The following is a 27,023-nucleotide window of genomic DNA, read 5'->3' as shown; positions in this document are numbered from 1 at the left end:
GTGAAGGATTTCAGAACAAAATTCTAAGGAGAAAAAATGGTCTAGAAGAAAATTCCATTGCCAGCTCCATGGTTTGATTCTTACATGATCTCACCATGGACCCTGGTTGACCCTGCAGCTTGGCTACCTTTATTTGATTTTTGTCATATTGTAATTTCAAGGCCTTGGACTTCTCCTATGGTTACCTCTGAGAAGAGATCCAGACGAAGGGGAGTTTTATATACATATGTGTTATACAGTACATGCTAGAAATGGGGCTTTTGTTTGTCTGCCTCTGCTATGAGTAAGGTGCTATACCCACACTGTTAACTTATTCAGATGATACTTTATGTCTTACCTCCATTTTCAAGTAAGGAAACTGAGCCTTAGTGAGGATAGTGGCTTGCCCCAGGTATACAATCTGACAGGTAGCAAAGCCAGAATTCAAAGCTGTGTCCATCTAATCCCCCTGTCCACTCTGCAGAAATATTATTCCAGTGAGGAAGCCCACAGTGAACAGAAACATGAGATTTTCTAAAAAGCTGAACCAGAGACCAAAAGAACCCAAAGGCAACTCAAACATTCCCAGTTGTGATTTCTTAGGATGAATGAAATGAATTTCTTATTTTATGATATGACTTATTCTGTAAAGGATAAAACATCAGCTGAATAGGTCTAAAGTATCAGTAACATTTTTGGTGAATTAACAGTTAAAATGGAAATAAAATTGCTTTTGTAAAATTGGAACACAATTTTTTGCTACAAAAAATTGGCTCATCTTCTTGGATGTGAAAATAATTTTCTCTAAATTAATTTCTTGAAAACTCAGCTGTCTCAGCCTCTCAAGCCAGAAGTTTAAATTGATCTGATGTACACCAGAGGCCCTTGGGAGCACCCTGACCAGGGTCATAAATGAAATGTGTTAAATAATTTTAATTTGATATAGTAATCTTCAGGGGCAACTGTACTGCCAAAGAATCATACCTCCATTCATTTCTGTTCACTTCGGTATTAACCATATTTCTAGAGATAGATGCAACATCTGGTTGCTACTCTTACTGCAGGTGAAGAGAAAAAGGATGTAAGAGTGTCCTGGGGTTGTTTGTCAACAATCTCTCCTTAACATCACCTTGAAATATGTTGAACTAGACCAGGTACCAGAATGTTTATAGATGTTAGGAAACTGAACTAGGTTTTCAAGTTGAGAAAAATGCGATTGGATTTAACTTTAGAGCTTCATTTATTCAATCACTCAAATGCTTGTTCACTCATTTATCCATCAACCATCCATCCAATAAATATACATTAAGCACCTACTACGTGCCCAGGGCTCTGTTAGGCTGGAAATAGAGTTTATAGACCTGTGTGGTCAAATACAATAGCTATTAAATACTAGCCACATATGGGTATTGAGCACTTGAAATGTGCTGGTCCAAATTAAGATGTACACAACAGATTTCAAAGACTTAGTAGAAAAAAAAGAATTTAAAATATTTCATTAGTAATTTTTGTATGATTACATGTTTAAATGGTAATTTATTGATATATTGAGTTAAATAAAATTATTATTAATCTTATACTTAATCTTACTTGTTTCTTTTTAATTTTTTTTTTTATTTCAGCTCATCATGGGGGTACAAAAGCTCAGGTTATATACATTGTCCATGTCCCACCCATCCCCCTGAGTCAGAGCCTCAAGCGTGTCCATTCTCCAGACAGTGCGCCTGGCACTCACCATGTAGTCATACCTCCATCCCCTCCCCCACCCCCCCACCTCCCTGAGTCAGCACCTTCAAGCATGGCCATTCCCCAGACAGTGCGTAATGCACTCATCATGTAGGCATACACTCATCACCTCCCCCCCCACCCCCGTCTCACTCTGATATCCAATTGGTATCCTTCCCCGATGTGCATTTAGGTGATGATCAGGGAAACCAATTTTCTGGTGAGTACATGTGATGCTTGTTTTTCCATTCTTTGGATACTTCACTTAATATAATGGGTTCCAACTCTCTCCAGGAGAACCAAAGAGATGTCGTATCATCGTTATTTCTTATAGCTGAGTAATACTCCATGGTACACATATACCACAGTTTACTAATCCATTCGTGGATTGATGGGCATTTGGGTTGTTTCCACATCTTTGCAATTGTGAATTGTGCTGCTATAAACATTCGGGTACAGATGTCTTTGTTATAGAATGACTTTTGTTCCTTTGGGTAGATGCCCAATAATGGGATTGCTGGATCGAATGGTAGGTCTACTTGAATCTGTTTAAGGTATCTCCATAATGCTTTCCACAGGGGTTGCACTAGTTTGAAGTCCCACCAGCAGTGTATGAGTGTTCCTATCTCTCCGCATCCACGCCAACATGTGTTGTTTTGGGACTTTTTGATAAAGGCCATTCTCACTGGAGTTAAGTGATATCTCATTGTGGTTTTGATTTGCATTTCCCTGATGATTAGGGATGTTGAGCGTTTTTTCATATGTTTGTTAGACATTCTTATATCTTCTTTTGAAAAATTTCTATTCATGTCATTTGCCCACTTTTTGATAGGGTTGTTTGATTTTTTCTTGCTGATTTTCCTGAGTTCTAAATAGATTCTTGTTATCAGTCCTTTATCTGATGTGTAGTATGTGAAAATTTTTTCCCATTCTGTAGGCTGTCTGTTTATTTTCGTGACTGTTTCTTTGGCTGTGCAGAAGGTTTTTAATTTAATCAGGTCCCATTCGTTTATTTTTGTTGTTGCTGTGATTGCCTTAGGGGTCTTCTTCATAAATTCTTTGCCTAGACCAATGTCTGTAAGAGTCTTTCCTACATTTTCTTCTAGAATTCTAATCATTTCCCATTTAAGGTTTAAATCTGTTATCCACTGTGATTTGATTTTCGTGAGAGGTGAAATCTGTGGGTCCTGTTTCAGTCTTCTACATGTGGCTATCCAGTTTTCCCAGCACCATTTATTGAATAGGGATTCTTGTCCCCAGAGTATGTTTTTGTCTATTTTGTCAAAGATTAGATGGCTATATGAGGATGGTTTTATATTTGGATTTTCTGTTCTGTTCCACTGGTCTGTGTCCCTGCACTTGTGCCAATACCAGGCAGTTTTAAGAACCACAGCTTTGTAGTATAGTTTGAAGTCTGGCAAATTAATACCTCCCATTTTGTTTTTATTGCTTAAAATTGCTTTTGCTATACGGGGTCTTCTCTGATTCCATACAAAGTGTATAATTATTTTTTCTAAATCTGTGAAAAATGATGTTGGTAATTTAATAGGGATTGCATTGAATCTGTAGATTGCTTTGGGTAGTATAGACATTTAATAGAAAATTCAAATTACATATGTGGCTATTTCCAAAAGATTTATTTCTGCTATTATTATTTTTTTAGGGTAGATTAAAGGTAACTTTCAGGGAAGATAATAAAAGATAGAGGTAGAAGTGTTGATCTATTGTGGTTAAATGATAATTCTAGATTTTAAGTGGTTAAATTTTTGTTCTGAAAACTTTTCTTTACTTTGGAAGTTAAATATCTATGTCCTGTATTTTGGAATTGATAAAATGTACAAAACTTAGGATGCTGCAATGTTTTCTGCTTTCTGGCATTTTCCTAGTTGTCACTGGACATCTCGATTGCTGAATATCCATAGATTCCTGCTTGCACATAACAACACCAGAAAAGATGGCTTAGAAAGAAGTAAATACTTATTAAACGGGTTATTTGACATGATGATATTATGGGAATCAGGTGAAGCTAACTTTGGTCTTGTTTCTTATTTGAAGTTAAGACATCTGGGTTGTTTTATGTTTGCACTGACCTACTAGCAGAAAATAAATAATTTGAACTATAATCAGGATGGGGATAATATTTAATGACTCAGGAATTCCACGATAGTAACTAGTTTTGGCAACAAGCTCTAAATGAAAAGAAGACTAGATTCCAAGTGTTTTTTAAATTTAAAAATAATTTAAAAATTATCATATTCTCAGATCAACAAGTTGGTGGGCTTTTTTCTTTCCTTTTTAAAAAGCTATGCAAGCTAAAATGTGTCCCTTCTTTTTGCTGTTGTTCAAAAGTTGTACAGGCTTACAGCCTCCTTTCACAACCACAGTCATGCTTAATCACTTTTTCCTAGAGCAGTGAGGAGTAAAGACAGAGATATTAGCCTGATGTTTGGGAATGACAGAATACCAAACCAAAAAGAAAACTCCTGGTACAGGTCCTCAGATACACGAATGCTCTGTATTCATCCATGTCCAGCCCGAGTCATGTTGGCCTGAACTTTCTCTTGTCTAATGAGCTCAAGAGAAGATTCTGAAATACACATTAGGGATTATGAAAGTGAGAGAGTTAAGAATATGAATTTCATAGAGCACAAGAAGCTTTCAGTGACTCTACTGGGAGGAACACAGCCTCCTGAGAAAGAAGAAATGGGATGTGGGGCTGATTTTTTTCTAGGATTGGAAAACTTGTCATTGTTGCCAGATATTGTAGCAGAGACAGATGGCATGGCAGATGCTGTGAAAGAAAAATGACTTACTACTAGGTGAACCAGAAAAAATAAACAAGAAGGACAGACGAAAAAGTACACAAGTTCCCCTCTGCTGTCAGGAACATCTTCCCAGAGCCCTAAAATGTGTAACTGTTCCATAGAGGTGCAGATTGCAAGTGAAGTGTCTCTCACCCTTTTCTCCTTTGATTGCACATTTGGAATTTGTAGCCATTCTTTTGAGAGATCTCACTTTTAGTCGATTGATTTTCTAAGGAAGAAGGGATGGCAACAACTAATTGGATATATGATGCCAATATATTATAAAGAAGATGCCATAGTTAATTTTTTTCGGGCTCCATTGGTTGTTATTCGATATGTAGAAACTGGATGAAACTCATCTTGGTTTATTTTTAAAATGCTCTCAATTAACATTCTTTTATAGTACAAATCACATGAATGCATTTGAAATTTTAATAACATTTAAATGGAAGTTATTTAAAATGTTTCTTAGAGATACCCACTAGAGGAACACACAGGACCCTTAACATATGCGTGGCTTATGTCTGGAGACTCTCCAGTGTCTCCAGGTTCTTGAACTCCACTCTACTTAGTAACCAGTGATGGAGAAGAGCTAGCACTGGGATGGGCTGGGCACTCTCATTTGGAAGGTGCTCAGGTCCCCTGGGTTTAAAAAGGCGCCTCAGCAAAAGCGTAAGTTAGTGTGTGTTGTGGCCCGATGGAGTTGACAAGAGATGAGGAAACCAATAAAAATGATCTACAAATGCAAAAGGTTTGTGGTTTTAATATATGTAGATTTAGTTTATGAAAATCCAACCATATATGCTTGGCAATCACTGTTGTGTCACTTATATTAAACAGAAATGGATGCAGTGGAGCCTAAATAGCCAATATGAGTTGTTGAAACAAGAAAAGCATGTAAATAATATTAAGGATTTCCTGCCATTACCAAAAAAAAAAAGACTGGGCAACTACCAAAGGATGGTTTCTTTTCCACTATATTTGGGGAAGAAATTGAATAATTAAATCCTATAGAGTAACGTTCACTAACAAAGAGTTAATGAAGGATTTTCAAGGGTAATTTGATTATATATAACATTTACCTTATGTATTATTTTTAGAAACACTAACAGCCCACCTAAGGTAGACCTCATTGTATATGTACAACTTTTATGACACATATGATCTGTAAAATCACTGAGAAAGTGAACCTTAACAGGGAATCGAGAAAGAGCTCAGACACCATTCCCTGCCCCCCCTTTTTAGAGAAGTAAATGCACCCAAGTCCACCTGGAAATCCTTGTCTTTTTATTTTGTATTTCTTCTATTTCCCAGATCAGTACTTGCTCCTGTTACAGTAAAGCAGAAAAGACGAAATGTATGGTATGTGCTTCCAGAGACTAATATCAAACTCTGGCCTTTCCATTGGCTCACCTTGGAACACATGTGTATACTAGGTTTGAGGATAAACATTTTATTTTCTTTCTTTCTTTTTTTTATGTATATATACTTCTATGAGGATAAATATTTTGCGAAATATCCTTGCGAAAGCTAGGAAAAACTCATATGGAAACTGTTTCAATCTGGAAGAAGTCCTATATGAGAAACTGCCTGTGGGTCATCCCTGCTAAGTCCTCTGAGAAAAATAAGCCTCAAATAGAAGAAATAAGTTCTAATGTTTTATAGCAGAGTAGGGGGGCTATGGTTTTCAAAATAGCCAGAAGAGAAAACGTGAAATGTACCCAACATATAGAAATGATAAATACTTGGGTGATGGATCCCCTAAATGCCCCGACTTGATCATTACACATCCTACACATGTAACAAAATTTCACATGTACTCCATAAACGTGTATACTGTAACAACAAAAAAACAAACCTCAGAGCTTGATGGACTTGCTAAGGGTGGGGACTTGAGAGGCAAGGGAGAACAGGCTACCTTCCAGCATAAAGTGGTTGGTTGCGGCTGAGCTACATAATGCCATGTTCCTTGACCTTATCAATAAGTGTCAAATCTCCATTGTCTAACACTCTTCATTATGTTTTTGAACTTGGGCATTGACTCATGATAAAATAGCTTCCTGTTCTGTTTTGTGGAATTTTATATAAAAACCTTAGGGAAAATTTAAATTTTCCAAACACTGTAGTTACAAACTGCATCTGGCAGCAGCAATCTTTTTATTTTTTTTAATACTTTGAAGTTCCTTTTCAATACATTTCAATACATAACCAATATCAATAGGAGACATCATTTACCTTGTTAATATCACATAGTTTAGCCCCTACTTGAGAATTTTCCCCTTCTTCTATAGATACAATGCAAATTATGTTTTCTGCCTGTAAAACTCCTACAATATGTTCCTAAGATTAAAAGTAGGGGATAGGACAGGAAAAAAAATTCCTTAAAAATCTCAGGTGTTCTGTTATCCTGTATATGGTGTAATTGCAAAGAACATGGTGTAATTCCGAAGAGGAAAATAATCACGAGGCACTTAAAATGGGAAGTAATTTCAGTCTTTCACAGACCCCATAAAATGGCATTTTATTTGACACTTTTGCTGACTAAATAGCTTTAGTGCTCTGTTTTGATGTGTCATTGAGAATTGTATGAAATCATATTGTCCTTCCAATAGATACTTCTTATACTAATAAAACATTTATTATTTGCTTTATCAAACACCTAATATTTTTTGACAAAAATATGTATTTTTATGTCATTTCCATGGGTAATTTCCAACACTGATACTTCTTTATAGTAAATTCCTAGTTTATCAAGAATTAAGAAGGCAGGAAACTCTAGGAGAAAATTAGATATAATATATATTATATAAATATATATATTTAATATTTCTTTGTGCTTAAGAGATAAATGGCAAGTAAAATAATTTCTATACATTTTTTAATGGTCAGAAATGCAACCTGGAAAAATTTATAGTACTTCAGTCACTTATGCCTTTTGTTACTTCTATAATCCTTCTATAAACTTACAGCGAAGATAAATCTTCTCAGAACCTGACTTATAAGGTCCCGTCCTTTGAATCATCAAGGACAAAGTTACCTTGAGTGTGATTTTACGTGGATTACACTATTCTAATTCTTTGAAAACTGGTAATCCATATCATGTTGTAAAATTCAAATAACCAGAACATTTCTTTTTTCTTCTTTCCCCCAAATATCTTCATTGTCAGTCACCTCAGTTAAGTGATAATCCACATGATTGTAAACTTCAATTAACAGGAACATTCTTTTTAATTCATACTCCCAAACTGTTTTCTTTCTCAAACAGCCTAGACAGCTTCCAAAAATAAATGTAAATTGAAGATAATCTGGTTTTAGGAACACTCTGAAAGCTTCCACAGGGAGAAGCTTAAACTATGGTTTTCAAAAAGTTGTAATAGGAAGGGGATAAAATGTTGTAGCTCCTTGAGAATCAACAACCAAAATGCAATGGAGTATTATTGTGAAGCAGTGGTTCCTATTGAACCTCTGCCCATGGCACCACTTAGCACTCTGCAGGTTGGAAACTAATCAGACTTGAAGTTATTATAAAATAGAAAGACCCTCGGAGGACTTACTCCAAAATAATGATGGCTGGGTTATAAACTCCCCCTCCAATTAATTTTATTGTTTTGGTTGATGAAATCACAAAAGTGAAATGAACCTGGAAAAAATGAGTACTGTAGCCAGCAGGAGCCACAAACCTAATGCCTTCAGCTGCTCAGAAAAGGAAGATGCAGGATGCAGAGCATTGGCTTTGAGGATAAATATTGAGGCTGGAAGGCATCCCTCAGAAAGGACTTTATTTTTCATATGCAATCAGATCAGTCTGAATAATATTTCATTTCCTACTGTGAGTGGAAAACATTCTCAAGCTAGAATCAATAATTCCAGAGTCTTTTATTAAATTTCTTCACTCACCTTCCATAGGGGTGTTGCTGTCAGGTCGATTTGCAAAGACCACATCCACATACTCCAGCTGCAGCCTCTGGAGGGAGCCCTTCAATCCTGGGAACAGAAGTAGAAAAAATAACCAAAAAATCCAAATACGCTTGAGGCTCTGACTCAGGGGGATGGGTGGGACATGGACAATGTATATAACCTGAGCTTTTGTCCCCATGAAAAGCTGAAATAAAAAAGAAAAAAAAAAAAGAAAAAAAAAGTCCAAATATGAGCACTATTAGAAAGAGTTGAAGTTTGGTTTCCTTCAAGAGTTTACTTTAAAAAAAATAGCATTGGATTAGTTTCAAAAACACATTGAATACAATGATGTGTTAATTGGCCCTTAGAACCTTTTAAGTATATATCAAAGGCTGACTGCCCTCAACACAACTTTTTCAATAATATTAGCACTCTCATTGCAAAATGCACACTTAGTAATTACCTTTCACAGTGATTTGTGTGTGGCAATATCCAGAAGCAAAACTTAGCATAAAAAACAGCTTCTCTTCAATAGTTTGTTTTTTTCTTCTTGAAGAATCCAAATTAATTGTTTATGTTTTGAATTACTTAATGGGCTTATAGTGGGCTGGAGATATACTTATTGTGCCTCAGACCCATTAAAATGGTATAAATCAGAAATAAATGACTGCCTTAACCCCATATTAATGTATGTGTTGATTTTAATAGTAATATAAAAGGGTTAGCAAACGAAAGCTTTGCTCAATGTTTTACTAATTGGAACAAAGTTTAAGGAACATAAAATATAACTGGGCTCTACCATTTCTATTATTCCCCATTCTTTTGGGAAGAAACAAAAACATCAGAAGCTATAAAGACTTAAGAGGTAATATAAACGAGAAGTGAGAACTTAAAAAAAAAAAATCTGGAACCAATAATAGCCTTTGCTTCAGCCCTAACCATTTGATCACATTCGTATGAGTACTCAGAAAAAAATAATTAAATTTCAGTAAAATTAATACTTCCCTGAAATAGAATGTGTTGTATATAATAGTATTCAACCAAAAGGATGACAGTGTTCAAGAATCATTGTATCTCATTTCCGTGAGGCACAGCATTTCCTTATCAGCCTCTTTAATTACTCAGGGAGACCAGAGGCTTTTTTTCTCTTTTTATTATATGCACAAAATTAATTGCATGTTAAATGAGGCTCTTATAAATTTAAATTTGGCTCATTTAAATTTGATTTTTCTTACTGGTTTATCAGCCAGCCACAATTACTTTTCTGACAGGAAAATGGAGTGCTTGAATATAGTTCCGGAAATATTTTCCATCCATTGAGAAAGGATTGTCTGTGACAGTAGCTTGTTAAAAGCTTTGATGAAGAGATTAGGGCAGACAGGTGTTATGAGGTCTGATGCCTGCTCTTAAAAAACTGCCGAGACTCTCAGGCCTGGGGCATCACCAGATATCTCAAGGGGCAGCTTGAAATTAAATTTACCTTGAAAAGTACTATGGTGTGAGCCAATTTCTGGAACAATTGCATGTAGGGAGGAGGTAGGGAGAGAACAGGGTAAGCAAGCAAATACCAGGGTATCGCCACGGTGCAAACTGAGCAATCTGCACCCTAGCATGCTTGTGATCCCACCTGGCTTCTTTGCCTTTTTTTGGTGACTCAGTTCTCTAATCTGCAGTGGGGCTAAAACATTTACCACCTTCAGAATTGCTGCTCCAGAAAGTGCTTCATAAGAGAGTCTACAGAAATGTAATGTGGTAATTATACTGTGGTGTTAACATCTGGAAAGTTTCAGAGGGAGAGTCAAAGACTAAATGACCAACATTTTCACTAGACTCCTGGTTTTGGAGGGAGGCACTTAATGAACGTTCTAGCCCGTGCCTGGCACTGGAAACAAGTAATGTCCTTCCTTCTGATGAAGGCCCCCCCCCACCGAGTCTCTTCCAACAGCTCAGTGTGGGCTGAAAGTAACTAGGGGAAGCAGCTATGACCAACTTGGTGCTATTGTAACTGTGTGATCAGCCTTTTCACAGACTAGGCATGACTTCAGTCATTTACTCTTCCATGCCACTAGAATGTGGTGAGTCCCAATTTGATCCTGAAACTGAGCCAGACTTTAGGGGTTTCAAGATGCACAGACACAATCATCATCCCCACAGAGCTCACAGCATATATTGAGAGCATCAATTGGCACAGATGTATTGTTCAAGGTCATAATGTGTACCCATAAATAATGACATGGGGCCAGGCATGATGGCTCATGCCTGTAATCCTAGCACTTTGGAAGGGTGAGGCGGGAGGATTGCTTGAGGCCAGTTCAAGACCAGCCTGATCAACACAGGAAGAACCCATCCCACAAAAAATACAAAAATTAGCTGGGTGTGGTGGTGTGTGCCTGTAGTTTATCCTCAGCTGAGGCAGGAGGATCACTTCAGCCCAGGAATTTGAGGCTGCAGTGAGCTCTGGTGATGCTACTACACTCTAGCCCAGGCAACAGCGTGAGACCCTGTCTCTGAGAAAAAAATGACATGGAATTGGTACGAAGGTCAGTCTCATTGTATAATACTTGGTCATTCCTTACCTCTCAATTCTTTATTTGGAAAGTACCTTTTCTTGATATTTGGGCAGCAATTCAAGTGTACCAGGCCAGTGATCCCTACTCTGACTTTGAAATAGAGTAAAAAGAGATTGTGCCTCTAAGGCACACTATCCACTCACTTTGAAAATCTCAATCACAAAGTCTTGTAATCCATGGTATGAATTTTGGATTCTAGGTGAGATTTTAAGCCATTGGCAGGGGGGTTGGGGGTGGGTAGTAAAGAGGAGGGAATTAAGCAGGTGAAATAATATAATCAGATTTCCATTTTGAACTGATGGCTTTGCCTGCTGAGAATGACCTGAAGGGGTGAGAATGAAAGCAAGACAGAGACCAGTGAGGAGGCTACTGTAGCCAGTCAAGTTCAGACAAAATTGGTAAGAGGTGTGCAAATACGGGACAAGTTGTGTAAGTGGAAATAATTGGACTTGCTGGTGTGCTGGATATATAGGGTGTAGAGGTGAGAGTAATCAAAGATGACTCCTAGATTTTTGACCTGAAAAGTGGGATGAGTCTTACGAAGATGGGGGAAGTCAGGGAAAAGCAGATTGGAGGGGGTGGTGGAGCCAAGTCCAAAGTCAAGTCCAAGAGGCACATCAGTCCTCACATGGAGCTCTTGGCAGCTGGATGGACCAGGCTGGCACTCAGAGGAGGTGAGGGACAGGGTTTGGGATCTAGGTTATGGGTTCTCGCTGACCTGAATGACCTTTTGATGTCTTTTAGCCTCTCTGAGCCTCAGTTTTCTCATCTGTCTAAAGACAAAATAGAGCTAGATGATCTTCTTGCTTTGATGTTTCATGTGACTGCAAACCAGATCAGGAATTTCTGCCTTTTTCTATCTGGATGCTTTAATCTTATAGAAATAGGTAAATCATAGCAATATAAAGTCATGCTCAACAAATGTCTCCTTAAGAGCCATTTAGTGTTTAGCTCCAAGAAATAAGTAGTCCTCTTCTATCTCCATTTAGCAAATGGAGATTTGCTATGATTTGTTGAACACTGGCTTGGGGCCAGATATTATTTTCAATTGAAGTAGACATGCAAAAATGCATTAACCTTGGACCCAAAGGGGCAGCTGGGCAGCTAATCATAACCCATAGAGGTAAGTGCTCCAGTGCAGTGAATGCACTTGTTGAAGGCAATTTGACATTAGCCTGTCCCTTGGCAGTAACCCAGTGTCTGTGGGAGCTGAATACAAGAAGGAGAAACATTCCCTGCCCTTGAGGACATATCTAGAAATTAACTGGCAGTTCCTCAAAAGCCCACAGGATAATAAATTACTTAAAGAAAATCGCTTTCAAGTGACTACAGTAAAAGGAAATCTAAGTCCACCTTTCTTTTTAGGTACTGAAGTTTAACAGGAACCATATTGTTTAGAAGGTTAACCTTAATTCAACTTAAGCCTATTTCACAGGTTTCTAAGGAAATATGCTTATTCCAGACGGTAAGCTGATTGGCATGGTCAGAAGTGGATTGGGTGTTCAGTGTTGCCTTTAACTGCATAGAAACAAGGAAATCAGTAGCTTGGAGATTCTACAAGAGGTCTACTTAAATATGCTGTGTTGTCAACTTTTACACCTCACATGCACTTGCTTTTCTATCTATCTTGCAAAAAACATGTGCCTTAAATAATGTATACTGTTTCCCTATATAATTTCTGGTTTCTTCTCAGCACACCTCTCATTCATAATAATTTAGGTCACATTTGCTTCTTTTTAAAAAGGCTGTACAGGCCGGGCATGGTGGCTTACGCCTGTAATCCTAGCACTCTGGGAGGCCGAGGCAGGAGGATCGCTCGAGGTCAGGAGTTCGAGACCAGCCTGAGCAAGAGTGAGACCCCGTCTCTACTAAAAAAAAAATAGAAAGAAATGATTTGGACAGCTAAAAATATATATAGAAAAAAATTAGCCGGGCATGGTGGCACATGCCTGTAGTCCCAGCTACTCGGGGGGCAGAGGCAGAAGGACTGCTTAAGCCCAGGAGTCTGAGATTGCTGTGAGCTAGGTTGACACCACGGCACTCTAGCCAGGGCAAAAGAGCAAGACTCTGTCTCAAAAAAAAAAAAAGAAAGAAAAAAAAAAGGCTGTGCTGTATTAGAACATATTCTGTATAGGGCTGTGCCTCCTACCATGAAACATGGTTGTCCTGGGCGGGGGGATGTAAGTTTACATGAACATGGTACAATAGAAATGAATACTGTGGTGCATCAATTTGTTCAGAAATTTATTCTTTAATTGTAAAATCATAAATTATCTTTTTCTTCTAAAGGTCAGAAAGTAGGTTTTAAGAGTTGTTATTAATTCAAAATGTTCAAGCAGAGCTTTCTCAGATTGTTTTTCTTTCCTACTGCTAAAACAGTGACAGTGAATTTGTGTTTTGCATCACATAAGAACACTTGTTTATCTGCATGCAAGGCAAATGTAGACTTAGACACAGCTTTTCACTGTATAAGGATACAAATGATTTACTTATTCTTACAACATAACTTACCAAACAATTTTTATTCCTTTACATAAAGCACTAAAAGAATTCTCATATTGGCTTGTGAATTCTCATATTGGCTCAAATTGGGGCTTAATGAATGTTTGTGGAATGGCTAAATGAATAAATTGAATTTTACAGCCTGAAAGGAACTTGGGATTCTATATGAGCATAATAAATCTATTAGTGTATTTTCTTTTCCCTCCTTGTGAATCTAAGGAGAGCAATATACTTAACTGAATCTAAGTCAAGAACTTCAGGCTATTGAAAAGGCCTTTCATGTGAATTTGTTAGAAAACTACATTATGCAGAAGTCAAGCTCATTTTACACTCTTTAAAGCAACTCAAGTGGCCAAGGACACCAGCACACAAGTGGCCTGAATGGTACATGGATTTGGACTTCTGTCTTATCCTCCAACAGCGCTTCTCAAATTTGATGTGCACATGAATCTCCAATGTTGAATAAGGGTCACCTTCATCACAGAACAAGTATTAATGAATCTCAAGGATAGTGATTTGTAAACTTCTCTAACCTTTATTTTGGATCTCATCTCATGTCTCTCCTTTTCTGCCAAATCCACTCAATTTCCTGATTGCCTAGAAATATCCTTTGAGCTGACTCTCTTGTACTTACAAGGTTTTGCTAAAACTATGGACTACAAAATAATAACAACAATGATGACATAATAATAAATTATTCCAATTCTTCAATCTCAAAGGTTTGAAATTTTGTGTTGAAGTTTGAATCTGGGTCAGCTTGAATTTCAGCTGAACTGGTTTATCCATCCTGAGAGACTAGTTCCTAAGAGAATTTCTAACTTCTTTAAAGGAAGAGGGAATTTAAGGTATTTCCATTATGTGGTATGATGCCTGAAGAAAGCTGATTAAAAAAAAAGAGAATTCTGAAATTATGCACATACTGGTCAATATCAAAGCAATGGAGATTCAATAAAGAGGATAGTAGCAGACTGTTTCCCTTCTTTTTCTTTTGGGTTTTATATTTCTTTGTGGATTGTTATTTTCTGAATCTCTATTTTCTAATCAATTAGATTAAAAAGTAAAGGGGAAAAAAAGAAAATTTCAGGCAGCATACTGCTGTCCTGTTCATTCAGTTTGATATTATAAGCCAACTTGGTTTATAAACCGATTGTCGCTGACAATCCCTGTGGTAGAGGACCCACGTCATGGGGGAAAATGCTAGAGCAGGAATGGTAACAGTTTTGAGCAGCAGGTTGGGTTTGACTTTACAATCCCAAATGGGACAATAAGGCCTGAGAAGGGATTCTGTTTGGGTGAGGAGTTGGGAAGTTTTCTCTAGGGCTAGAAGGTTGTCATTCATCGTGGCAGCCTCAGACTGTCACCTACTTAGTAAAGAGTGTCCTTATCCATAGAATGAAAACTAGTAGTTGTACTTATAAGACCAATGATGATGATGATGACAATTATAAGAGTTATTAAGTCCTTATGTGACAGACCCTGTGCTCAATGTGAATTATATAATTTCAATCCTGTATAGTAATTCTATGAGATGAGAATATTTATAGTCTATTTTACAGTCAGGGAGGCAGAGGCTAAATAGGTTAAGTAACTTGTACAAAGTCACCAGCTCATAAATGACAGAGTTGGAACTTGAACAAAGGTCTGTCTGATTTCAAAGCCCATATGCCTACAAATATATTAAAAATCAGTTAGTGAGAAATACCAAACTCACATAAGAACTTTGAAAACAATGGAATGATATGATTATTATTGTGTACATATATATATGTACTATGTGTATATAGTTGTGTGTGTATCTATGTATTTTATATATATTCTGAGATCTGGCTTCAAAAGTCTCCATTTTAAATTAAATGATTGTGATCTAATACTGGAACTATTTTGTTTCTATTGCAAGTCTAAGATATTTGAAAGTAATCCTGTTTGTAGGTCAATAAAGATCTTCAACTTCCAAACTGGAATGAATATTCTCAAATTGAACATTATCTTTTAAATTAGGTTCATGGAGACAAAAAAAGTTTATAATGAAATAACAGCCTGGGAGAAAATATTTGCAACACAGATAAACAACAAAGAGTGAACATTGATAATATACAAATAATTTGCTCCTGCAAATTATTATGACCAAGACAACTCAAAAGAAAAATAGCTTAAGAACATGAAGAGTTAATTACCATGAAAAAGAAGCACAAATTTATTAAAAGAAACTGAAACTCACTAAAAAAAACCAGTTCATCTAACAGATTGGTATAATTCTTTTTAGAAAATAATTTTGTGTTAAAATATGTAAAATTCTTTGACTTAACAATGCCACTTCTAGAATCTATCCTATTTACATAAGGATGGTCACTTGTGTAATTCTTTATAATGCCAAAAACTGAAAATAACCCATAAGTTGGGTGTGTAAAGTGTATTTTAATTGTGGAAAAAAGCAAGACTTAGGTTAATATTTATAGCCTGATTCCATTGATTTAACACATATATTTTCATATTTTTAAGTATTAATATAAGTGAGTATTCAGATGGATTGATGGATAGATATGACAGTGTCACTGCAGGGAAAATGTGGGAAAGACGTGTGTCGGGTTGTCCAACTATGGGATGAGATGAGATTGGATGAGCAAAAGGAGGACTTTACTTCTTTATTTTTATTTAAGTTTTTTTTAGAGTCCAGTGCTAAGCAAAGATATTTTTATTTTTATTTTTTAATTTTTATTTTTGAGACAGTGTCTTGCTCTGCTGCCCAGGCTAGAGTGCCGTGGCATCAGCCTAGCTCACAGCAACCTCAAACTCCTGGGCTCAAGCAATCCTCCTGCCTCAGCCTCCTGAGTAGCTGGTACTACAGGCATGCACCACCATGCCCGGCTAATTTTTCTATATATATTTTTAGCTGTCCATGTAATTTCTTTCTATTTTTAGTAGAGATGGGATCTTGCTCTTGCTCAGGCTGGTCTTGAACTCCTGAGCTCAAGCAATTCTCCTGCCTCGGCCTCCCAGAGTGCTAGGATTACAGGCATGAGCCACCTCGCCCAGCCTCATAAAATTATTTTTTAAAAAAGAGAAAATCGCCTGTCTCAATAATCAGTCATAAATCTAAAGTTACAAAAATGTTGGATTTTTGTGAAATACAGATGGTGCACAATTTATGATGGTTTAACTTAATGATTTTTCAAATTTATGATAGTGCAAAAGTAATTTGTATTCAGTAGAAACTGTATTTTGAGTTCCCATACAATTATGCTGTTTTTCACTTTCAGAATGGTATTCAATAAATTACATGTAATATTCAACACTTTATTGTAAAATAGGCTTTGTGTTAGATGATTTTGCTTAACTGTAGGCTAATGTAAGTGTTTTGAGCACGTTTAAGGTAGGCTAGGCAAAACTATGATATTTGGTAGGTTAGGTGTACTAAATTCATTTTTAGTTTATGGTATTTTCAATTTATGATGGGTTTATTGAGACATAATGCCTTCAAAAGTTGAGAAGCATCTGTACTTTACAAAGTAGTATTAAGATGTTGGAAATATATGGCAGCCCTTTTTAACATTTTTCCTTTATTGCCAAAGGTATAAGTGTGAAACTGTATAAAGACAAGCAAGACATAAATAAACATTATAGATTTCACAACGAAGTAGAGTAGTAGTACTCTATTACATAATGGTCCTTGTAGACTATTTTATTTCCTGTTTATTTCTAACCTATACCAAGTTTTGAATACCATTTCAAAAGTAATGGCTGGCTGGGTGCAGTGGCTTATGCCTGTAATCCTAGCACTCTGGGAGGCCGAGGTGGGAGGATTGTTCAAGGTCAGGAGTTTGAGACCAGCCTGAGCAAGAGTGAGACCCCCGTCTCTACTAAAAATAGAAAGAAATTAGCTGGACAGCTAAAAATATATAGAAAAAATTAGTCGGGCATGACGGTTCATGCCTGTAGTCCCAGCTACTCAGGAGGCTGAGGCAGAAGGATCGCTTGAGCCCAGGAGTTTGAGGTTGCTGTGAACTAGGCTGACGCCACGGCACTCTAGCCAGGGCAACAGAGTGAGACTCTGTCTCAAAAAAAAAAAAAAAAAAAGTAATGGCACTGTGAATCAATTACCCAGTGGCAATTTTCTACAAGTCTTTTTCTATGCATATGTATATACTTTTAAAAAAATGTATAGTGGTCTCAACATATGTCTACACAAGAACTTGTACACAAATGTTCACAGCATTATTATTCATAGTAGCCAAACAGTGAAAACAACTCAAATATACATTAACTGATAAATGGATAGACAAAATGTGGTACATCCATGTAGTGGAATATTACTTGGCAAAAAAGGGAATAAATTACTGGCATAACATGAATGAATATTATGCTAAGTAGAAGAAGCCAGTCACAAAATATCATGTATTATAGGATTTCATTTATATGAAATGTCTAGAATTGTCAAATCTATAGAGACAAAAAGTAGATTTGTGGTTGCTTGGGGCTGTGGGAGGGGTTGAGGAGGAAGTGACTTCTAGTGGGTACAAGGTTTCTTTATGGGGACAAAAATGTTTTAACATTAGATTATGGTGATTGGTGCACAACTCTGTAATTATGCTCAGAACCAATGAATTGTGCACTGTGAATGGGTAAGCTTTATGGTATGTACATTATCTCTCAATAAAGCTCTTTTAAAAAGTCTTACAGAAGTGTTTCATTAATATTATGGTAGCTGTAAATGAGAAGAGTTCTAGACAATTTGGCCCTTTTCTTTTGAGTTTCCATGCTCACCTCTACATCTCTGAGTTTCTTACATACTTAACCCCCAGGAACAAGCTTGGTTGATTGTGGTTCTTTCCATATAGAATTTTTTCCCCATCCAATGTGTTTTGAACCTATTTAGTTGATACCTTTCTTGAACCACGAACCCACAAACAAAAACAAAATCGAAGCAGCAGTACCCACCTTCAATAATATGCTTTCTTGACAGCCCTCTCTCTGTTTCAGCTCTGCCAAGAAAAAGAAGCAAATGACTTTGAGTGGGGGTGTGCTTTTTTTTTTAAACCTCTGTTTCAAAAGGGCAAAAGAATAATCATTCTTACTTAGACTGAGTTGCTAATTTTATACCCTGTTCTCAGCAAATTCTGCACCACTGGAGGCTGAGGAGAGAAGGCTGGTGGGCAACACACGAAGCTCTTTTTCTTTGAAGACCCCAGGAGGTGGATTAAACATGGCTGTCACCACAGCAGTAACACCACTCAGCTCCAGCTCACGTTAGCAACAACTCAGCCACACACACCCTGTCCATATGTAATTTGAGACACTGTTCAACCTTCTCACCTTGTTCTTAGCCAAAAAAAAAAAAGGTTTGACATAGGTTTGTGAGTTTACTGTAAGATTGCCAGTATGCTGATATCATTAGCTTTTCTGAGAAAGGAAGCAAATTTGGAAGTTCCTTTAGACTTCTAAAAGAAATTTAATGACTATTTTCCTTCCAAATGTGATGAACCAAGTCATCCTTAAATTAGTATCCTAAGAAGACAGACCCTTAATCATCAGGACTTTTGTCTCCCCGGACAATTCTCAAGCTCTGGCCAATTAGAAAGAAATAGATTCCTTGAATTTAAAAGTATCAATAAAATGTTTCTTCAACATCAGTACATTTGGCCACTTCTTTAAAAAATATAGTAGTTTACCATTCACCTTTGTGAATGTATCTTTATTCTGTATCTTTTATAAGAATATTAGATAATGTTGCATATAGTAGTACTATACTATATAATGGTTCTTACAGACTGTCTCATTTCCTGCTTTTCTCTAAACTATAGGTGTGATTTTGTGTACCATTGCAAAACACCAAGCAATGGCATTGTGAAGCAAAATACAGTCAATGAAAATCCTCATTTCTCATAGGCACCATGTTGCTTTTTGTATGGATTACCATAGGAATAACACCTAAATTCCATCTTCTGTCTTCATATCGTCATAAATAGACTCAAAAGCAACAAAATATTAGTGTGTGTGTTTGCATGTGTGTGTATACACATACATATTTTGATTAGAAGTTTCCTAAAGAAGAATTGGCTTCTGCCTCTAACTTAAAAAAAAACCACAGAAACTATTCCCTATTGCTTATAGAGAGGTAAATAAGGTTGTGTTTGTTTGTTTTTGTTTTTTGTTAAGGCTCCAGCATTCTTTGAGAGTTCCATCTCAAAGATGGAAAATCACAGTGCCCACAAATGCTCCAGTACATGGAATAGCTTGCTGTTTTCTTACATGTTTGTCAAAGGCTAGCCTTCTAAGTCCCCCTGAAAAATGTAAGTACCAGTTCAAACGCCAGCAGGCCCATCAGAAGCCAATTCATCCAGTGAAATTTGTTCTGCATCCCATGAGAGAGAGCACCTCTCTTTCATTTGGCCTGACAGCGAGTGGTGTAGGTAGCTCCATATTATTCTCCAATGAGATGATCCTTTTGATCAGCATTTTCAGAGCCCTCTTCAGAAATGATCAGAGACTTACACAAGGAGCCAGACGAGATATTTTTATCTTTGCATTCTGTAGAAGTCTCTGAGTTTTGGCAGATTTGAGTAGCTTTTCTTCTGTGATGCTTTGTGCTTATTTTCCTTTCCTGAAATTTGAACTCTATTTTGGAAATGATTCTAAGTATGAGATTGGTATTTGAAAAATCTCCATGAATCACTTAGTAACAAGTGACCACATGCTTTGCACTAAATTTCTTTCAAAGTATCTTGCTAAAATTGAATCCTAGGCTAATTGCTGTTTCCTTAGCAAGAGAAAAAAATTCCTGTCTCTAAGCCAATTAGCTTTAGTATGCTAGATGTAAAATAGTTGCCTAAAAGCATAAAAGCATGAACTGCTAGTTGTTTCCTGTTTAGTAGGAGAAATAAAAGATATTTAACTTACTTTCCACCCCAGTAGAGTTTGGTTGTTATGACCAGGCTGGACCTCCTGTATATCAGACAAACACAGAGAAAATAAATAAATTGCAGGTTCTTGCAACGAGTCATTTATTATCATAGCACCACAAAGAATTTATTGTACCCCACATTTTAAAAAATTGGTAAAGAGATAAATTTGTTAATTCATGTCACTGAAATGCAAGGACATGGGGAAGCTGGTGAGTAGGAACTTGAAGTCAGATCGTAGAGGAAGAAGTTGAAGGGAGATGGTCTTTGCCTAGAGAGGCCAGAGGATGAGAAGGGCAGTGACAGCAAGCCCAGCACAGTGGTGCAACGTGGAGGTGAATGGTGGGTGAGCATGGAGGGTCAGAAATGGCACATGGGAATGCAAGTGAAAGGACTCGAAGGATGGACTGCTTTAGTAGCTTACGAGAACAAACACCAATGAGCACTTATTCAGCATCTGGCCTAACGCTGACCGTGTGTGAACTTCTCCTGGGAGGAAGTCCACGCCCTGCCAAGGACCCTGGCCCCTTGTGGCTCTGAGTTATTCCCTCCAACCATCATATTCACAGGCAGGAACTGACTACATAGAAATATGAATGATGAAGTAAATTATATTAATCAATACATGTTGAGAATAAATAGGAAAAAGATTTCTTTGAGTGTCTTATTAAATGGAAATGTTGTTTTAGCAAAACAGTCCTAAAATCCTTAATTCAAGCTTCTACCTCTTCACTTCTAAGGGACTGAAATGTGAAAATCTTGTCAGCAAACTTACGGGAAGTGAAATTGTAGCATTATGATCATGGAATAAGAAATATGTCTTGAGTACTACAGGCATATACTTTAAAATTGGGAGGCATATCCCAGTGCAATTTAGTTTCCTTAGGTATATAATTTGATTAAACTGGTCTGGAAAAAAAATGATCTGAGATTCAAAGGTTAAGTTCAAACTTCAGCAGTATTTGAAATAAGGCATTTATAATTCCATCAGCTATAGAGTCAATGCCTTGCAGCTCTCAGGTATAAAAGCCTAGCATGATTAATGGTCACCAATGGAGGATGATGGTGACAATTCCGACAACTTGGTCCAACAAGAAAAATCTGTTGAAAATGTCAGCAACCCCATCCCACCGAAGTTAATTCCCTGAAAAGTAATTTGAATCACTGTAATGGAAGGTCTATAGATACATGTACCTGGAGATTACACACTCCAAAAGGGCTGATGTACTTCCCAGGTAATACATCAACCTCATGATACCTATTATAATAGCAATCTGCCACAGGGGAGCCTCAGGTCTCCTTTTGCAAACATTTCCAACCTTCAACGAGAAGCTGGATGGAATATTATAAAAAATGAATGTAGCCCCTTTGATTATTCAGAGCAGTTAGTCCTGCCAAAGCTGCATATTCTACCCAAACACCACCACAGACTTATTTTTCCAAAGGTAGGCTTATTGTAAAATGTTTGTCCTATATGGGTGTGCACAATAACATTTATGTTCAAATAGCAAGAGTAGACAGCAGCCTGGAAAATTATCACTGACTCCCACAGGGGCTCTTAAGAGTGGGTGGAGAATGATAATGCGAGTATTTTACAGTGATACAGCACAGCCTCCAAAATACTTTTGCACACCTTATCTCACTTTGTCAGCATGACACTTCATGAACAGTTACGCCATCCATTTCATAGGTGGGGGGAATTGAGAATCAGAGAAGTGAAGTAACTTGCCCTGGATAACACAGCTACCAAGTGTTAGCACCAGGACTAGAAGCCAAGTGTACTCATTGAAATGGCTTTTATAGGCTCAGTGCTACAGTGATATGGTTTATCTTTTCACAGTCTTACGGGGGCAACTGTGAACTGATGTAAACATTCTGTAGTATGGTGATAGCTTGAGCTTTTATTTGCAAGACTGAAAGGCAGTTCATGGAATATGCATGTTAATCTATTTTCTACAAAAGTTATATGTAATACCTCTGCAGCTACGGAGAGTGAGGATTTAATATTCTCTGGGTATTCAGGGGCAAAGAGCTGCTGCACCAGTGCTGCCCTTTCTCTGTCAGGTGATTTCTGGCAGCCTGCACCTCACCACAGACCTCACCGTACGATTAGTGGACTTACATCCAAGGTTTCTGTTGTGGTGGAATTGTGTCACCCGAAAGATATGCTTTAACTAACCTCCAGAACCTCAGAACGTGAGCTTATTTGGAAATAGAGTCATTGCAGATGTAATTAGTTAAGATGAGGTCATATTGGGGTGGAGTGGGCCCCTAATCCAATATGACTAGTGTCCTTATAAGAAGACACAGAGACGCACGAGGGGAGAAGCCCATGGGGTGGCTGAGGCAGAGCTGAGGTACTGCAGCTGCAAGCCAAGAAACACCGAGGATTGCCGGCAACCACCAGAAGCTAGGAAGAAGCCAGGAAGAATTTTATGCAGAGTTTAAAGGGAGAATGGTTCTGCCAGCACCTTGAGTTTGGACTTCTGGCCTCTAGGACTTTGCAAGAATAATTTCTGTTCTTTTAAGCCACCCAGTTTGTGGTGCTTTGTTGCAGCAGCCCTGGGATACTGCAGTGGCTCCTATTTAGGCGGTGATGGATGAGCCAACATTCTGAGTGGGGAAGTAGCTCAGGCAAGGTGGAGACCTAACTGGGTGGGAACATGAATATTTTTCCATGTTTAAGGTGGAATATAATTTTCTATTAACATCCTTACAGTTCCTTGGGATGGGGGAGGAGGAGAAGGGAGAGGGAGAAAGTAGGTCACCAAACTTTATTTGTTCATTTTGCCAGAAATGTCTGGTTTTCCTTTTCCGTAAAGCCTTCTATTCCTACCAAAAGTTTATCTCAAAGTGAGAAGTAAGCAGTGCTAAGCATATATGGAGCTCTGTTCCACCCTTCTAGATTCCTCTTCCAGAGGGAGTTTAAATTATGTGTGCAAAAGCATAATTAAACCACTCTTGAGCTGTGCTCTTTGACAATGTCCATGTTTCCTAGACTAAATTTTAGAAAATACAGGCTAAGTGTCTATGCATGAGTACAAAGCTCTTTGCACAGTCGTCTTCACTAATTCTATAGCACTGTTATTTATTTGGCAATCAGCAGATATTATGCCAGAGCAGAGGAGGGCCCTAAACTTGTCCAATAATCTTTTCTGTGCTTTGCCTAATTCTGTGTTGGTGCTGGGGAAGAAGCCCTGTTGTGGCTGATGTCCTGAGTGAAACTCAGGAGATTGCCTCCCACCCCAATGCAGATGCTACGGCTTCCTTTATCATTATACCTCCAGCTTGGGCTACAGAGGCAATGGGATGAGATGCGTAAGCACAGCCCCTTTTGTTTCTTGGAGGGACCCCTCAAGGATAGCAGATGAAGCACTTTCCTGAATACCCAGCTAATAGGGCTCCTGAGGACACAGGAGAGGCAATTATCTTAATTGTGCTCAGATAAGAAAGCTTTGGGATATTTATCTCAAGGGCTTCTTGTTTCATCATTTCTTTGTATCCAGAGTTGTTAATAAAATGAATAGGAAACATAAATATGTGCCTATAGATAATCAGCTTCCTGTCAGCTCACTTTCTTCACCAGATTACCACAAATGGCAGTCAGAAGCCATGAAAATGTCACTTTGTTTTATGCACAAATATCTTATGAACATTCTCTCCTTCACTGCTCAGCCCCATGGTAATTCATTGTGATCAGTGACTAGTCAATAATTTTTCAAGCACAAGTAATAAACTCACTGGCATTTATTTTCAAGCCATTGTAAATCATTTCTTTATCAAGAATTGCCTTTTTTTTTTTTTTTTACAGTCTTTTGGTCAGGTGTCATATGATTTTATTTACGCTTCTCTGGTGCAAATAATAAGTCTTCTAAAAGGTAAGCAAACAGTTAAGGTAAATGCAGTACCTCCAGCCCTTCTTCTTGATGATGCTGCCCAGAATCACTTCAGCCCTGGAGGGAAAACAGACAACGTCTTAGGATACAGTGCCCTGGAAAAGCAAGAGTCAATCCAAAATACCAGAGCCACTCCTTGTTTGAACTCTCAGTGCCTACACAGCCCGAAAATAGAAGCCGCTCTCGGCTGGTAGCACAGTTTCCGCTGTTTCTGCTTGTGCCTGCAGAATCCTGCTCTGGAGCATTCCAGAAGCACCTGCCAAGTCCTGACACACTGGCAGGAGACCACTGCGTCCTGACGCTAAGAGACAGCAGAGTCATTTGGCAGTTCGGTGTTTCTGAACCACTGATCCCATATAGTAATACAAATATCCTGCTAGTTGACGTCCAGTGGGACTCAACGTTTTTGTTCTAATTGCTGTGGAGCAATTCGGTTGTGACAGGGGGGACAAAGAGACCTCACACTGTTTAGACAGAAAATATTGACTCCTGGGTGATCTTGCAGGATAAACAAAGAACGTGTGTGTAGGTTTAGATGTCCCAAAGGCCAGGGCTGTAGATGCAGTGGCCCACATAGAGAATGTCCTGGGTTCCAGTGACAAACTTTGTCACTGGAGCAAGATAGAAAGAGATATAAGGAAGTGTCCCTCCTTCCCCTAAGGCCGGGTCATGGAGGGGCGTACTGAAGGCATCCACTCTCCTCTCCCCTTCACCTACTCCAGCTGGGACCCGAGAATGAGGAAACAGATATGTTCTTCTGTGTCCCTCTTAGTAAGACAGACATTGTGAGGAGCAGCTGGGCTCTCACAGGCTTTGTGAACTGGCACTTTGTCCACTAGGGTGCTGTAGGTGGGAGTTATCACAAATGGTTATTGGTCTTAACTCCAAGTTCTGTCTTTGTTAGAGTGTACAACATGCAGTAAGCCATGATGTGGGGCAGCTGTGGTTATGCCCCAAATAGACAGGCATTGGGTGTTACATTGGTGTTCTTTTTGCTTTTCCCTGTCTCTCTGACTGTTGCCTTTGCAACCTTGCATTTCACAATGGGAATATTTCAACTGCACACTGTCAATCAATCAATAATTAACCAGATAACTATCCTTCACAGTAGGAATGCAAACAGGACTCTAACAGACTTGCTACACACTCCTCCCTTTTTCTACCCTAGCCCTATTTGGTACTTAACAGGGAAGGAGTAGGAGGTAGAAAGGAGCAAGGCTCTACAACTTTTACTCTCTGGCCTTGGATTCAACAGAAAGCGTCAGAGTACTCCGAACCTCCTTGACGGTTCTTAAACATAGACCTGTTCTTCAAAAGCAGGAAACCCGTGCAAGGCAAATGCACTTAGACAGACCATTTGATGATCAACCTGATTCAGGAGGCCCAGCAGTTTGATTGTAATTTTCCCCTGGAAGGAGGTGAATTAGTCCTACAGGTGATTGTACTCCACAGTCCTGTTAGAAAATTTCAGAGCTGCTCAAACAGCTGGGCAGCAATTTAGTTTTTTTGGTTCTGGGAGTGGAACATTCATGTTCACGGTAGGAGGCCAGGGAGCCCAAGATCTATTCTGAAATGTGCTGATTATGCTGGGATCAGGACGGCGTGGACCTTGAGGTCTGGCCTAAGGGCACACTAGCCAGGGTAACGCCCTGTCCCAGAGCTCCAAACCTGCTCTCAGGTCCAAGAGAAGACTTGCAGCTAAAAGTGACTCCTCACGAAGAAGTCAGGACTCTCTGCAGCCTTCCCTGTCCTCAGAATGGGCTCTAAAATACCCTCTTATAAAAGATATTAGATTCCTTGGCATCTTTGGGGATCCCAACTTTGATGTCTGATCTTCCTGTAATGCCAGTGTAGGGACAGGCTGATAAACAGGAAAAGCAGTCTCTGCTTCCCCAAGAAGGAGGACATCCCAGTTGAGGAGGTTGAGGAACTATGAGATGTGGTGATGAAATAACAAGACTAGCTTTTGAACAGCCATCATGGAATCTGTTCATTCATTTACTCCTATGTTCAACTAACATTTCTCCATCTACATGGCTGACACTCTGGACCCAGCCTCCCCTGCCCCTCACGTAGACCATGGCAATTGCTTGCTGCTGCTACCTCCCTCCAGTCCATTCTTCACACAGGGACCAGAGGAGGGAAGGTTTGGGTGGGCAGAGGGGGCCAGAGATGGTCAGTATCCCCAGTTCCAGCGATGGTGGCAGAGGGAGCGGGCGGAGCATAGTGGTACCACCAGCATGTGGGGGACCGCAGACCCTTCCCAACAACATGTCAGAAATGGTCTGGGCAGAGTCCCTTGATTCCACAGATGCCACCTGAGTGACACAAACAGGTCCTGACTTACTTTCCAGCGGCGTAGACCTCAGCAGTATCAAAGAGATTAACGCCACTTTCGTAGGCGATTGTCATCAGCCGTTCAGCAACCTGCAAGGGGGTGAGAAGGTCAGTCAGAAAGGCCAGATGCTTTCCAAGCCTGGGAAGCAACTTTGAATTGTCTACTGGTCTTCAAGAACACTAAAATCTCACTAACCACTCCTGGTTTTTCTCAGTTATAGTGAAAAGAGAGAAAAAAAGAAGGGTTGAGGCATCCTTTCCCTCAGACATAGAGGGGGCTAAGGGATTGCCCCGAAGGCTGGGATTGAGTCTGCCCTCAGAGGCGATGAGGGGGATGGATTTGTGTTTCTTACACTGCTGGGAAGACACAGTTTGACGACATTCTCTGTGGCATCATAATCTCTCTGACAGAGGGGG

The 27,023-nt window shown here is 38.6% G+C and overlaps 1 protein-coding gene across 3 annotated transcripts in view; it reads right to left on the bottom strand.

Annotated features, from left to right (window-relative positions):
• Window positions 1-27,023, bottom strand: part of KCNAB1 (potassium voltage-gated channel subfamily A regulatory beta subunit 1) — a 351,971-nt gene that overhangs the window by 45,395 nt on the left and 279,553 nt on the right. For all 3 annotated transcript variants that reach the window (XM_045539527.1, XM_045539524.1, XM_045539526.1), the window contains 5 exons: window positions 26,617-26,696; window positions 24,282-24,326; window positions 20,372-20,416; window positions 18,413-18,456; window positions 8,406-8,492 (listed from right to left, as the gene is read on the bottom strand). In XM_045539527.1, the coding sequence (XP_045395483.1) occupies window positions 8,406-8,492; window positions 18,413-18,456; window positions 20,372-20,416; window positions 24,282-24,326; window positions 26,617-26,681 (286 nt within the window). In that variant the 5' untranslated portion in view covers window positions 26,682-26,696. The remainder of the gene's footprint in view (window positions 1-8,405; window positions 8,493-18,412; window positions 18,457-20,371; window positions 20,417-24,281; window positions 24,327-26,616; window positions 26,697-27,023) is intronic.

This window comes from Lemur catta, chromosome 1 (assembly GCF_020740605.2).
Source record: "Lemur catta isolate mLemCat1 chromosome 1, mLemCat1.pri, whole genome shotgun sequence".
Lineage (NCBI taxonomy): Eukaryota > Metazoa > Chordata > Mammalia > Primates > Lemuridae > Lemur > Lemur catta.
This window is presented reverse-complemented; position numbering and strand designations above follow the sequence as displayed.